The sequence below is a fragment of the Streptopelia decaocto genome, assembly GCF_964273445.1.
Source record: "Streptopelia decaocto genome assembly, chromosome: 6".
NCBI classification, from domain to species: Eukaryota; Metazoa; Chordata; class Aves; order Columbiformes; family Columbidae; genus Streptopelia; species Streptopelia decaocto.
Window position 1 is genome coordinate 5,098,026 of NC_138660.1, and position 14,984 is coordinate 5,113,009.

General features: G+C 64.8%; 1 protein-coding gene across 1 annotated transcript; it reads left to right on the forward strand.

Annotated features, from left to right (window-relative positions):
• The first annotated feature begins 3,142 nt into the window (after positions 1-3,142).
• Positions 3,143-14,658, forward strand: SLC12A9 (solute carrier family 12 member 9). The gene is made up of 13 exons (XM_082056123.1): positions 3,143-3,339; positions 5,655-5,789; positions 5,959-6,096; positions 6,323-6,622; positions 6,845-6,952; positions 7,065-7,176; positions 7,279-7,436; positions 7,674-7,756; positions 8,094-8,218; positions 9,465-9,657; positions 9,799-9,973; positions 10,817-10,963; positions 11,423-14,658. Exons 1-13 carry the CDS (start codon positions 3,150-3,152, stop codon positions 12,259-12,261), a joined length of 2,703 nt encoding a protein of 900 aa, XP_081912249.1. The 5' UTR covers positions 3,143-3,149; the 3' UTR covers positions 12,262-14,658.
• Positions 14,659-14,984: the final 326 nt, after the last annotated feature.

A 14,984-nucleotide genomic window follows, 5' to 3' on the forward strand; every position in this document is an offset into this window, starting at 1 on the left:
AGGGAAAGCTGGCAGCTGTGGGACATGAACCACACTGCTCCCTGTAACCCTGGTATCCCTGAGTGCCATGAGCAGCGTTTGCCACCCAGTCCAGGCAGTGCAGGCATGGGGGGCTTTACCGAGGACCCGGGCATCCTACTTGCTCTTCCCCCACTTCCTGGGAGTGAAGCCAAGAGTCCCGGCTCCTACAGCCACCCCATCCACGGCCAAACCCTCCCATAAAGATGCCCCCATCCCTGTGCCCCACTGACCTTGCAGGACGCTGGCCGGCATGGGGTACAGCCCCTGACCAAGGGGGGCTCCCCCCACCAGCTGCAGCAGCGGCAGCAGTGGCAGCAGCACGGGGGGGACCAGGCAGACCCCGAGAAGAAAGCCCCGTGTCCTCTTCCCTCCTCGTTCCATCCCCAGGCGGGCAATAGGGGGCAGAAGGGGGGAGCCCCCGAAATGCCCGAGGCGGGCGAGGAGGGATGGATATATACAGTGCCCCCCGGGTGGTGGGAGGAGAGAGGGGCCGGGGGAGCACAAACAGGCGAGTTCATTAATGTCGCGCCAAGATGCCAGCTCGGGGCGGGGGGCGCGGGGGGGGCGCAGCCGGAGCCTCAATGCCGCCTTTGTTCGACGGGGCCTCCGGGCGGGCAGCATCAGACGGGCGCTGCGCTCCGGCGCTGCCCGCAGCCCTTGATCATTTTCACGCCAAGCCCCGGCCGCGCCACCCTCCCTCCTGCGGGCCCCGGACGGGGGGTACTGGGGGGGGGAAAACGGGCGGGTGGGAACGCACCGGCGGCTGCGGGGCGCGGGGGGCCCGGGCCGGGCGTGGGAGACCTGCCGGGGGCTTCAAAGGCGGCCAGCGGGCCGGGAGCGGCTGGGCGGACATTGCGGGGGAGGAGCGGGAGAGGGACACATGGGGCGGGGGGGTCTCTCTTTCTGTGCCGGCCCAGCCCAGGCTGAACGGGCCACCCCGTGCAGAGCCGCTGCACCCCCGTGCTGAGCACCGGCTCCCCCCGGGACCCCCCCCACAGTGTCTCCCCCAGCACCCCGTGTCAGCACTGAGGCCGTTCCTCTCCTGGGGTGCAAGAGGGGGGATGTGCCCCGGGGAGATGCCAGGGAGGAAGGTGGGGCCCGCGCAGTAGCTGCCTTTCTTGATTTTTCGCAGCAGTGGGCAGCAGTCAATGTACTGGGGTCTGGAGGGGGCAGCTTTGGCCCCAGGAACTGAGGGGCCACACTCACCTGCCCAGCTGGAGGGGTCCCCCCCAGTGTCTATAGTTTGGCTTGTCATTGCTCCTGCACTTTTGGAGTGCCCACACCACGCTCCTACCCCTATTGCCACCTTCCTGTGCCTCTGGGCCCAGACTCAGCTCCTTTGGCAGGGCAGGGTCCGGCCACATCCCCACCACCTCTTCGGGGTGCAGGGGGTGTACGTGCTCCCATCTCTGTCCCTGTTAGGGGGCAGGGGATGCCTGGGTCACCATGTCCATCCGAGGGGTGCCCATGTCCTCATTTCTCTCACTGTAAGAGGGCAGGTGTGGGTGCCCATGTCCACACCTCTGTCCTTGTTAGGGGCAGGGGGGTGCCCATGTCCCCATGCTCATCTGGGTAGTCAGGGAGTACGCGTGGCCCCATACCCTTTGGGGTACAGGGGGTGCCCATAGCTTTCATCTGTCTCCTTCTTAGGGGGTGTCCACACCCCCCTATGTGTCCCCATTAGCTGCAGGAGGTGCCCGTGTCCCCATACCCATTTAGGGGTTCCCATGCCACTATGCCAGTCCCCGTTAGGGGCCGGGGCGCCTCCATGCCCGCAGCCCCGGCCGTGCCGCGCTCCCCCGCCCGGACCCCCCCAGGCCCTAATTGCGCCAGCGGGGCGCGGACAATGCCGCTTCAGTGGCACATCAAAGGCGCGGCGCTGCCCGCGGCTGGCACGGCGACAGGCCCGTCGCAGATGAAAGCTCCGGCCCCGCCGGGCTCCCACCTCGGCCGCGGGGACACCGCGGGGGCACGCTGCGCCACGGGAGACAGCGGGACGGGTAGGGGGGCAGCGCCATCCCATCGCGGGAGCGGTCCTGCGCTCCGCCCCGGAGTCTCTGCACTGATCCCCCCCACTCGTGACACGGGCTCCCGCCGTGGGGGTCAACCGCTCTGCTGACCGCAGCCAGCGCCCACGCGGGCACTCAAGGCCGGCGTGGGGTTCGCTCCCGGGCCCACCGACCCGCCCCCCCCGCCGCCCTCGGTGCCAGTGCCAACCCCATTAGCCTAATTGGCGAGGCGCTCGGCCGCACCGGGCGGCGGCGACAGTGGGACCCCGGGGCCCGGGCAGATCCCAGCCCCGGCGGCGGGGAGGGAGGGAGGGACGGCGCCCCCAGGGGCCTCGATTGTCCGGTAATTGGCGCGGGCAGCCGAGCCCGGCCGGCACCGGCGGGGGAGCGCTGGGAGCGGGCACCAGGGCGGGGTCAGTACCGGGGTCCCGGGAGGCAGGCTGGGGCTGCCGGGGTCGGTATCGGGGTGCTGGCTAGGGAGTGACTCCAGCCGTTAGGGGGGGTCGGGGCAGGGGGTGTGCGGCGATGCAGCGGCACGGAGGCCGGTTTAGGGGTGCCGGGAGGAGTGGGGTGAGTTTCGGGATGGGGGGGGTCAGTGCCAGGTACCAGGAGTGAGGAGACCCCGGGAGGACCGGGGCTTGGGGGGATTCGGGTGACGCGGGGGCTGGGGGCACTGTGGGGGTGTTGGAGTGGGACACCTCTGGAACGGATGGGGCAGGCGGGGAGGGACCACTATGGGAGTACATTCGGGCCGTGAGAAGGGTCGGGTACGGGCGGGGGGCTGTGGGCGGAGCCAACAAGGAGGCGGGGCTAGCTAGGAAGATGGGGCGTGGCCTACATGGTTGGGCGGGCGAGGGGGTGGGGCCTGCACACGGGGTTGGGCGTGGCCTATTCGTTAGATTGAGGCGTGGCCTATCCGGGGAGGAGGATCCGGAGGCGTGGCCTATCCGAGGCCCGTGGGCGTGGTCAGGTTGGAGGGGCGGGAGTGTGGGCGGGGCACGGCGGGTCGGGCCCGGGTCGGCGGGCGGGGCCGGTGGGGCCAGGGCCGGGGCTGGGACCGGGGCCGGGACCGGGTACGTTTCGGGGCCGGCGGGGGCCGGGGCCGTGCCGGGCCGGGCCATGGCGAGCTCGGAGCGGAGCGCCTTGCTCACGTACCGCCTGTGCGGCGGCTCGGTCGAGGAGGAGCGGGGCCGGGAGCGCGCCCGCGGCCGGGCCGCCGCCGCCGCCCCCCGCAAGCTGCCCACCTTCCTGGGCGTAGTGGTGCCCACGCTGCTCTCCATGTTCAGCGTCGTCCTCTTCCTGCGCCTCGGTGAGTGCTGCTGCCCTCCGGGGCGCCCCCGTCCCCCCTCCCGGCCGCGGCCCGGGGACCCCAGGGACTCACCAGCCCTGTCCAGCACCCCCGTGTTCTCCCGAGGCCTCCCCGCATCCAGAGCCCCCGGCGTCTGGAGCTCCTGTGCGCACCCCGAGCCCTTCAGGCTGAAGCCCCGGTGCCTCACGCTGCTCCCCCCCCCCGACCTCTCAGTTTGTCGTCCTAGTGCTCCTCCCTAAGCTCCCCCAGTCTGGGTCCCCAGTGTCCTCTCCCGACCCTGCCACTTTGGAGTCCCAGTGCTCCGCTGCAGTGCTCACCCCAGCCTGAGGCCTTGGTGCCTTCCCAGTGTTCTCGTCAGGTCCACCAGTCTGGAGTCCCAGTGCTCTCTCAGTTGTCCCCCAGTGCTGTGTGTCCCCTCCTGACCCCTCCACCTTGGGGCCCCAGGGCTCCTGCTGTACCTGCAGGATGGGAACGCACTTAGGGACTTCAGTATCCTCAGTAAGGCTCCCCACTCTGAAGCCCCAGTGTCCCTGGGGCAGGACCCCTGTGCCTTCTCAGTGCCTTCCCTAAATGGGATCCCAGTGCCCTCATGTCCCCCCCATCCCCCACTGCTGGGACCCCACTGCTTCCCAGGCATCTCCCAGGACTGGCCTCCAGCACCGCAGTTCCCTCCCAGTTCCCACATGGTGTCCCCAGCATGGGACCCCGTGTCCCCCGTCAGGCACCCAACTGCACCCCCCTTGCTATTCAGAGGGCACAGATTTGATCCCAGTGTACTCCCAGTTTGGGTTATGAGTCTGTTTCTGGGCAATCTGGGAGAACTAGAGGGGCAGGCTGATCACGAATCGGGCAGGGTGTTGGCCCTTTGGGGGGCCCTGGCAGGGGGAGATGCCCTGTCCCGTCCTGGACCAGGCAGCGGCCCAGGGCAGGCAGCATCCGCCTGGGTCCGGGAACAGGGAAGGATTTTCTTCTTTCGCTTTCTGCCCACGGAAAGCACACAGGGCGGGAGTTGGCTGTGTGCCCCGGGGGGCCGGGAGGCTCCGGGGGGGCCATGAGCTCCTTCCCCCGGCCAAGAGACCCCTCGACCTGTGGGCTGGGGGCACAGCTCTGGCCTGACATCACTCACCCGCTTCCCACCCTCCTGCTTGGGGTCCTCTCACAGGCTCTGCACCCCCGAACACCAACCCTACCCTCCAGCAGGTACCAGGGTTACCCCAAGGGGCCACGGGGCTGGAAGGGAAGTGTGGGGCAGAGGGGGAGGGGAGCTGCTGGGAAGAGGAACCATCCCGCTGTGGGGGGGGGGCCGTGGCTCCCCCCATCAGTCCCCTGCATCCCCCACACCTAAAACACCCCCCAGATCTCCAGAACGAGCCGCTCTCCTGCTTACCCTCACACTACTTTTGGGACACCCCTTCATTTCCTCCCCCCTTGCCTTTCCCAGCTTTTGGCACTCAGGCACCCTCCAGCCCTCCACAGATCACAGGGGGTGCCCCCAGACCCAGCGGGTCTCCCCAAAGCCTCCTTGCCATGCCCGTGCCCCAGCCATGCCCTGGCACCTCCCTCGCTGCCCCCGGGCATGGCTGCGGCCTGGCTTGTGGCTGAGATCGGGCATCTCCCCGCAGCCGCAGGCGGCCCCTTCCTGCCCGTGGTGCTGCTGGCTGGGCACGCTGCCCGTCACCCTGGGCAGGGCTGTGGGAGGCTCTGGGTGCCCTGTGCCTGGCTGGGGGGCTCTGGGTGCCCTGTCCCGGGGGAACAGGGAGCGGTGCCCCAGCTGGCGCGGATGCCCCGGCACTGCTTTTGCTTCCTGCTTTGCAGCGGGTGAGCAGGGCTGCAATGCAAACCCCACGGGAGCCCGTCAGCTCCTGGTGCCTCAAGCGGGGCACACAACACCCCCTGACGGCTGAGGGTGCCAGCAGGGCATGGAGTCCCAGCGCCACCCCCCTGCAGTGCCCCAGGGCTGGGTGGGCAGCAGGGCCCCTGCCCTGTTTGTTTGCTTTTTGGGTGTGCACCTCTGAGCTGCCTGTGCCCAGGGTATGCCTGGGCCTGATGCCGGCACGGCAGGAGGATGGAGATACCTTGAGGTGGGAGGCACCAGCTGGGCTGGCCCTGGGTGATGCTGCACGTGAGAGGTGGCAACACCGTGGGGTGGGGGTGTTGCTACCCATGGTGGGGGGAGCCGTGGGCAGGGGGATGGGAGCAGCCCACCTGCCTTGGTGGGGACGAGCTCTGGGTGGTGGCTGTGCCTGTAGACCCTGTCTGGGGGGTGGTCCGTGCTCAGCTAACATGCATGCCGGCCTCTCCCCAATGCTTGTCAGGGTTTGTGGTGGGCCATGCCGGGTTGTACCAAGCCCTGGCCATGTTTGCGGTGGCGTACTTCATCATCGGCATGACGGTGCTGTCTGTGTGTGCCATTGCCACCAACGGGGCCCTGGATGCTGGAGGAGCCTACTGTATCCTTTGCTGTGGGTGCTGCTGCAGGGCACATGGGCCAAAATCGGGTGACTGCCCGGTGGCCTCAGGGTGCTATGCTGGGGCTGGGAGCCCCTTGGCCTGGGAGGAAGGGCTGGGGTCACCCGATAGTGGTTTGGGCTGCTGACATCTTCCCTTGACTCGAGCAAGACATGATCAGCCGTGCCCTGGGCCCGGAGTTTGGGGGCAGCATCGGGATCATGTTTTTCCTGGCCAATGTGTGTGGCAGTGCCCTCTACGTGCTGGGGCTGGTGGAGGCGGTGGTGGACAGCTTTGGGATCCCGCCTGGTGAGTACCCCTCCGTGTGGTAGCAGAGGACAAGGGTGTCCCTTACACGAGTAGTTCTAGTGCCCTGCCAGGTGTGCTGAGCACCATGCCCAGCATAGCCAGCACAGCTCGCGCAGCCCTCTGGCAGGTGATTTGGCGTGTGTTGTGCCTGGCACAATGCTGGTGGCTCTCGGCTCCCGGTGCTGCCCACTCTGAGCCCCACTGATTCTGGCTTTTCTTTGCCCAGGGCAAAAAGTGGGCACAGGTGTCCATGTCCTGCCCCAGAGCTACTGGTACGAGCTGCTCTACGGCACCGTGCTGCTGGCTCTCTGCCTCCTCGTGTGCCTGGTGGGTGCCTCCATCTACGCCAAGGCCACCTTCCTCATCTTCCTCATCGTCGTGGGTGTGCTGGGCACCATCCTCGTCAGCTTCTTCGCCACACGGCCCCTCGGGGTGCCCATCCATCTGCCTTACATCAACGGCTCCGAGACTGATAATGGCTCCTTTACCGGCTTCTCGCTCACCACCCTGCGAAACAACCTGGGCGGTGAGGAGCGGCTCTCCCCACCCTGCCCACCGTATCCACCGTGGCAACTGCGCCGGGGTGACTCTGTCACCTCCACGTTGGCAGGGGCTTGCCGAAGGTTGGGGGGAGCTTGTGGGCACAAAACAGGTCCCATGGCATGATTTCCTCTGTGGTTTGGGTATGGGGACACTGAGGAGAGGGTGTCACATACCCCATCACAGCCTGTGCCTGTGTGTCCTGCAGGTGGGTACGGGGTGGACTACACCACCGGGCAGATGATGAGTTTCAGCTCTGTCTTCGCGGTGATGTTCAACGGCTGCACTGGCATCATGGCAGGCTCCAACATGTCAGGTACAGGCAGGGGGAGCTGGGCTGTGTGGCACCAGGAGCGGAAGCCGAGGCCGGAGGAGAGCAGAGGGGTGCTGTGCCCGTGGGCACTAATGCTGCCTGGTCCTGCTCGCAGGCGACCTGAAGCGCCCAAGCTACTCCATCCCACGAGGCACTATCTCCGCTGTGCTCTTCACCTACCTCGTCTACAACCTGCTGGCTTTCCTCATGTGTGCCACCTGTGACAGGTACAGCCACCTGTCCCCTCACTGGTGCTATTGGTGCCTGGCTGTGCCAGGGCACGTGGGCACAAGTAAGGCATGTGCCAGCATGTCCTTGTCCCTCTCCAGGACCCTCCTACAGAAAGACTATGGCTTCCTGCGTGACATCAGTATCTTCCCGCCCCTGGTCACAGTGGGCATCTACGCTGCCACCCTGTCTGCAGCCATGAGCAACCTCATCGGGGCGTCCCGCATCCTCTACGCCTTGGCCCGGGACGATCTCTTTGGTGAGTGCCCACCTGGCAGGCTGTCCCTGCCGGGAACCAGCCCTGGCACCGGGGAGCCCCCTTCCTGGTGTGAGAGTGATGTTTTATGGGTTGGCCTGTGCCCACTTGGCTCACCCGTGTGCCCTGGTGTTTGTCCATGCCCCAGCACACAGGGTGGGGACAGGACTCCTGGCTGGTGGCTGAACCTGTTGGTGCCTGCGGGGGTGCCCCAGCCCAACCTCCCCCCTCTGCCCACAGGCCGGGCGCTGGCGCTGGCCAAGAAGACGTCTGCTAGCGGGAACCCGGTGATGGCGGTGATCCTCTCCTGGCTGGTGGTGCAGGTGAGTTTGCCGGCGATGCTTCTTCCCCAGCCCTGCCACGTGAAGGTGGGTTGGCACCTGGGCTGGATGTTACGGAGCTTGGCATGTCCCCATGCCCCTGGGGACCCCCCTTACCCTGGGTGTCCAGCTGCAGCTGTGCCTTTCCCTCCTTGAGCCCATAAAGGAAGGATAAATCACAGCAAGGTGCAGCGGTTCATGGCTGCATGGCACTGCCTGTACCATTTCCCGGCATGCCACCATGGTGTGACCTGGGCTTGGCAGGGCTGGCTCAGGCACATTCTGGGATTGCCACCCTTGGGGGTGCGTTCACCTTGTTCCCTCTCCACGTTCTCTGTAGCTGGTGCTCTTCTCTGGAAAGCTCAACACCATTGCAGGGGTCGTGACCACCTTCTTCCTTCTGGTTTACGCCACCGTCAACCTGGCCTGCCTGGCACTGGAGTGGGCATCGGCCCCCAACTTCAGGTACCCCACTGGCACAGGGGAGGGAGGCTGCACTCTGGGCTGGCACCCATCTGTCTGTCTGTCTGTCTGCAGTTCCCCTGCCATCCTTGTTACTGCCGCCCCTCCGCGGGGCAGAGATGCTGAGCAGCCCTCTCCTGGACATTAGAGAGAGCAGAGACACCTCCATCCCGGGGGAGGGAGAAGGGGCCAGGTGCCAGTGTGGCACTGGCCTGGCACAGCCCCATGCACTGGCACCGCTTTGCTGAATGGGTACAGATAAATCCAGCACCACCGAGTACCACCTGCCCCCTCCCCTTAGGCTTTCTGGAGGTAATTTATAGCCTGTGCCTGCCCGGCATCCCCTGGGCAGCTTGCCAAGCGGTGATGGAGCCCACTTTCCATTAGTGCTAATTAAACTAATGGGGAAGGGGAGAAGGGGGAGGGAGGGGGATTCTGGGTGGTGAGGAGGAGAAGATCTTCCAGAAAGGAGGAGTGTGTGTGGTAGGCAGCCCCAGCCCAGGGTGGGGGGCATGGGGTACCCTGGCACAGGACTGGCCTGGCAGGGCTGCCCAAATCTGAGGGGTCACAGCCCAGTGGCTGGGAGGAGCCTCATGTCCCTTCTGGGTGATGCCCACTGCCCTGGTGCAGGGTGCTGTGCTTCTGAAACAGGGGGTGCTGCAAGTGGTGCAGAGGCGATGGCTGAGCAGGGCTGGGCAGCACTGTCTGAGTGTCCCCCAGGGCACCCCACTCCCAAGAGAGAGCTGGTGTCTGTGCCAGGCTGGGGTTTAGCCCCCCCCAGCTGCTGCCTTGGCCAGGCACGGATGGGGCAGGAGCAGTGCCTGGGGGGGAGGCTGCTGGGGTGGGTGGCAACGGGCCCCTTGCCCACCCATGTCTGGTGCCCCTCCTTCCCCATACTGCGGTCTCCATCAAGCGCAGCGGAAAATGATTTTAATTACCTTTCAGGAAAAACAACAATTAGAGAAAATAACAGCTTCTCGCCTTCCTGCCTCCGCCTCCCTGCGCCAGGCTGAGCGGGCTCCACGGCCGCCGGTGCTGCCATGCGCTGCCCGGCACTGCCTGGCCCCGCAGGTGTGCCGGGGCAGCCCCAGCCCTGTCACCATCATTACCCCTGTTTGCCAGGGGCTGGCACAGTGGGGTTCACTAGGGGTGGCTGTTTGGCACCTTGGTACAGCCCCCCTTGCTGTGCCCGCACTACAGCTGGTGTGGGGGCTGCGTGGTAGCGGGTGTCCCCTCCTCCCTGCTCCAGGCCCACCTTCCGATACTTCACCTGGCACACGTGCCTGCTGGGCATCGCGGGCTGCTGCGTCATGATGTTCCTCATCAGCCCCGTATCGGCCTCAGCAAGCCTGGGCTTCCTCCTCATCCTTCTCCTTGCCCTCCACTACCTCTCGCCCAGCAGCACCTGGGGCTACATCAGCCAGGCCCTCATCTTCCACCAGGTGAGCCCTGTCCTTCTCTGCTGTCCCCTGATGGGGCGGAGAGCCGGTGTCCCTGTGGCAGCTCTGTCCTGGGGAGTGTGTTTTCAGGGTGGTTCATTGAAGGAAGGGGGATTCCTCACTGGTTGCTCTTCCTCCCTTCAGGTGAGGAAGTACCTGCTGATGCTGGATGTGCGGAAGGACCACGTCAAGTTCTGGCGCCCGCAGATGCTGCTGATGGTCCAGAACCCACGGGGCAGCTCCCGCCTCATTGACTTTGTCAATGACCTCAAGAAGAGTGGCCTCTATGTCCTGGGACACGTTGAGCTACAGGACTTGGGTGAGAGCCTGCACTGGCCCTGGTGCTGGTGGCCCCTGCCTCTCACTGTGGTACCAAGGGGGTTCCGGAGTCTTTGGGGTGATGCCGCTGCCCATCTACTGGCTGGCAGGGTGTACACAGTGGGGGAATGTCAGCATTTTGGGCATATGTGTGTGGCACCTTGGGCTTGGCTTGGTACGGGGGATGTAGGTGATTGTGTCTCTCCCCATGCCTCCTTGTACACGTGCTTGTACACGTGTGCTGTGAGCTTGCACTTGTATGTGCTCAAGTATTCATCCCCACGTGTGCAGGTGTCGGTGCTGGCGTGCACACGTGGGACACACCACCCAGGCTCCTCTGGGCCGCTGTGCAGCACGGTCCCGTTGCACAGGTCAATGCTTGTTCACACTCAGCACACGTGTGAGTGTTTTGCACATGCTCAGTGCAGCCTTGCAAGTGCGTGTCCCTGTGTGCATCCTCGCCCCATGCCTGCTGCTGTGTGTCCACATGCTTCAGGCGTGTTTGCACCCTGGTGCGTGTTGGTTTGCACACACACGTGCTCCCTGGCACACGCTGTGCCTGTCCCCATCCCCACCCCCAGCGGATGCACGGGCTCTGCTCCCCCCTTGCCGTTGCCGTGGTGACTAATGGCCTGAAATTGGGGAGGGGGGATGGGGCTGCCTGGATATTTTTTTATATATTTATGTATAATTTCCTATCTCTGGCTGGAAGCACCTGCTTCCACCCTCCCAGCTCTGTTTCATGGTGCTGGGGTGGGTGTGGGGCTTGGCACTCATTTTGCAGGGGGCAGTGCTGAGGGGACACCAGCGCGACCCCCTGATGCTGCTCTTTCTCCCCACCCAGACACGCTGCCCTCGGACCCGCTGCAGCCCCAGCAGGACTCGTGGCTGAGCTTGGTGGACAAGCTGAACGTCAAGGCCTTCGTCAGCCTCACCCTGGCGCCCTCGGTGCGGCACGGAGTCCGGCAGCTGCTCTTCACCTCTGGCCTTGGTGAGTGGTGCCTGGGCTGGGCACAGGTGAGGGTCCAAGGGGGAGGGGGTGAGAAGTGCCACGGGGTTTGGAGGCACCTGGGTGCAATGGGCAATGGCAATGCCAAAGCTGAGACTTAGAGGCATCTGTGATGAGCACTACTGAAGCCAAGTTGGGACTTGGAGGCACCTGCGTTGGCAATATTGAGGAGCTTGAAGACACTTAGATGGGCAATACCAAGGGAAGCATGTGGTGTGGGCAACACCAAAGCCAAATTTGAGGTTGGAGAGGTATTGGGTGAGCAATGCCAGAGCCAAGTTGGGTCTTGGGAGTGTCTGGGCGCATGATGCTGAGGGGTCTGGAGTCACCAGCGTGAGCAATGCCAAAGCCAAGCTGTGGCTCGTTGAGCCCTGCAGTGCCAGGAGGGCTGGTGGAGCCCTCCGCCTCCACTCAGCCAGGCTGCTGGGGTCTCTCTGGCAGGCGGGATGCGCCCCAACACCCTGGTGCTGGGCTTCTACGACGACGTGGCACCGCAGGACGGTCTGGCCCGGCACCCTGCCTTCACCAGTGCCCGCGAGGACGTCCCCCTGGGCTTCCCCCCGCTGCGGGCGCCTGCTGCCCCCAAGCTGCTGTCGGCCCGTGAGTACGTGGGCATCGTGGCTGACGCCCTGAAGATGCTTCGCAACGTCCTGCTGGCCCGGGACCTGGAGAGCCTGGACAAGGCCTGGGAGCTGCGGCGAGCTGCCAGTCCCCCGCCCGCCATCCACGTCTGGCCGGTCAACCTGCTGCGGCCCGACAGCGCCCGCTACGCCGACACCTGCAGCCTGTTCCTGCTGCAGATGGCCTGTGTCCTCAACATGGCGCGGGCCTGGCGCCGGGCCCGCCTGCGCCTCTTCCTCTGCGTGGAGGCGGGCGCCATGCCCCACGCCCAGGAGGAGAAGCTACGCCAGCTCCTCAAGGACTTGCGCATCCAGGCCCAGATCCAGCTGGTGCCCTGGGACGCCGTCACCCGCCTGCACTGGCAAACCCGACAGGGACCCCCGGGGGGGCCGCTGGAGGAAGAGGAGGAGGAGGAGGAAGGGGTTGTGAACTTCCCAGCCAACACCACCCAAGTGTCAGATGAGTACGTCTGCGCTGCCAACAAACTGGTCCTGGAGCAGAGCCCCGCGCCGGCCGTGCGCTTCCTCTACCTGCCGCGGCCGCCGGCCGACACCGGCCTGTACCCGCTGTACCTGCACCAGCTGGAGCTGCTCACCCGCGGGCTGGGCCCCACCGTGCTGGTGCACGGGGTGAGCGCCGTCACCAGCACCCAGCTCTAGGTCACCTTACGGGTTCCCCCTGGCTCCCTGCACCCTCCTTCGCCCAGTGCCTTCAGCAGCCTGAGCCCGGGGATGTCCCCAGTGCTGGTGTCCCCGCCCCAGCGGGCAGGAAGGGGTTGGGGACTGTGTGCAGGGGGGTAGGGTGTTTTTTGGGTGGTGATTAAAGCTGCCCTGGCAGGATCCAGGCACAGCCCTGGTGCTGGCTGGGCAGTGCGGTGCATTCACGGTGCCTTTTTTTTGGGATGGCGGTGGGGAATAGCAGGGTCCCATGAGGGGGCCAAGCACCTGGTGCCCCTGTTGACTGCTGGGAGCCCTTTGGTTGCACCCTACACCCCTGTTTTCCGTGCTTCCCCCCTTCCGCAGCCCCCAGCCACTCCTCCGCCGCCTCCTCCGGGCACCCAGCCAGCAGCGGGGATTGATTAAAGGCAGCCTCGACCTTGGTGCCCCAGCTCCCCGCCATCCTCCCTGCCTTTCATTAGGAAAAATTAAATGGGAAGGGGTGGGGGAGGGGAGCACAGATGCCTGGGTTCCCAGTGGGAGGCTTTGGGGGTGGAAGCAGAAGGGTGCTGGCCCTAATGGCTGTGGGGTACAGCAGCCCAGCTCTTGCTCAGCACCCCCAGTGCTGCTGGGAGAGAGTCACCCAGATGTTTTAATCTGTAGAGCCCCCACCATGGGCTCTGAGCCCCTGATCCTGCCAAGGAGGGGGAAATTATGTGGGTGGGGCTGGGTGGCCTCACCTGGATGCCTGTGTCCCCTGGCCTTGTTCTGGGCCCCCTGGCCTTATTCTGGGCCCTGTCTCATGGGCATCACTGCCTCCTCACAGCCATCATGACCCACATGGGGGAACTGGCATTACTCCCTACACCCCCCCATTATTATTGATTAGGGGAGGGCAGGAAATTGCCTGTGTGCTGGGTGATAAATACCGCGGGTGCCTGGCAGGCGGGCAGCGCGCCCGGGTGCTTCCTGATGGATCGCTTCCTATTAGCCCCGGCACGGGGGGGCTGTGCTGGGCCAGGCTGGGCTCCGATGTGGGGGGACAAGTGTGACACTGCTGCCTGTGCCTGCTCTCGCCAAGCCTGGCACGGCCAGCTGGCCCCTCTGCTCGGCTGGAGGGCTGGATAAAACAAGGAGGCTGGGGGGACAAAATAGGGGAGCCCTCGTTGCTCCTCACATTTTGCAGTGGGTTGTGTCTAAATCCCCAGCCGGGGGGGAGCAGGGGCTGGCTTTGCTCCCTGCTGCAGGAGGGGGTGCCCTGGGATGGGCACTGCGTGGCCCGCGGGTTTTATTTACAAACAGGCGGGAGCTGGCACGGGGCAGCCGGGCACCAGCGGGACCCAGCGGCCTATAATGTTAATTATCACCACGTAATTAAAAGCCCATAAAAAGCCTCACACTTCATTAAATTAAAGCTTCCCCGCACTGTGCCCACAGGCTCCAGCAGAGTTAACCTTGGCTGTGCCAGGCACCAGCTCCACCGCAGCTGGGGACCCCTGGCTGGGGGCTACAGCACCACACACACGTGGGCACCCCAACACCGTCACACCTGGGCACACCCGGGGAGCACACCCGGCTGCACGCACGGTGTTGCACGTGTGGGGGTGCTGTTCTGGTCGGAGGTGCCCACACGGCATTGCACAGGCATGTGTGCCCACGCTGCCCCTGCAGACACGCTGCCGCACACACCAGGACACGGACAGGGGGCTGACAAGGGTGCACACATGCACACCCAGCTGTGCACACGCAGCGTGCACACCTGCTGCACAGACAGCATCGCACGTTGGCACAGCAGCTCCGGTGCACGACGCCCACACGGCACACACCTACACAAACAGTATTTCTTCCTCCTTCCCAACAAACTGACAGACAGACACAAACCCTGCGTCTTCTCCAGGCTCCCACCCATCACTGCCAGTGCCCGGAGAGGAGATCCCATGTGTGCCTGCCCCCTCTGTGCCTCAGTTTCCCCAGGAGGGGAACTGTGCTGAGGGGGAGAGGGGTGCACCCCCAAACTCCTATGGTGGGTGGGTGCCCTGCATCAGAGGTGCTGTGCTGAGGTCTGGGAGATACAAAGTGGGGGTGAGGGCCCCCTGCACACAGGCATGGGCACATAGGCATTGTGTGGGATGTGCATATATGCATTAAGGGGGGTTATACATGTACTAGGAGTGTGTGTGTACTCAGAAGGAGGGTTCTGTGCTGTGGGGCGTATATGTGCACAGTGGGGTGTCTATATGTGCACATGCATCGAAGTGTATAGGCACTTTCCCCTAGGTGTGATGCGCTGATGTACACTCAGGGCTTGGGGGGGGTGTGGGGGCAGCGGAGACACACACACACACCTGTGAACACAAGGGTCTGCGAACTGTCACACGCGTGTGCCCAAGACCCTGGGCGCTGCCACCAAGTGGGGCTGCAGGCAAGGCCCAGCCAGGGGGCTGGGGGGGCAGGTGCTGGCGGGTGCCCGTGCCCCGGCCTGCGGGGGTGGGCAGCCCACGGGGCCGCCGCTATTTCTTGGAAATTTTGCAGCATTCATTTCAGTGCAAATAAAAGCTGTCATTGCCGGAGAAATGATACTGATCGGGGTCTGAAAAGACAGCAAATTACCCGCCTGAAAATGCACCGCTGGAAAAAAATGCATATTAAACACACAAAAAGGCACTTTGCCATCAGCCGCGCTTCCCCCGCCGCTCCAGAATAACCACACTTTACATAATTCTCCC

Coding starts and splice junctions, on each gene's coding strand:
- SLC12A9 (XM_082056123.1), top strand. CDS start 3,150: ATGGCGAGCTCGGAGCGGAGCGCCTTGCTCACGTACCGCCTGTGCGGC. Junction 7,177..7,278: donor ATGTGTGCCACCTGTGACAG/GTACAGCCACCT, acceptor GTCCCTCTCCAG/GACCCTCCTACAGAAAGACT. Junction 10,964..11,422: donor GCTCTTCACCTCTGGCCTTG/GTGAGTGGTGCC, acceptor TCTCTCTGGCAG/GCGGGATGCGCCCCAACACC.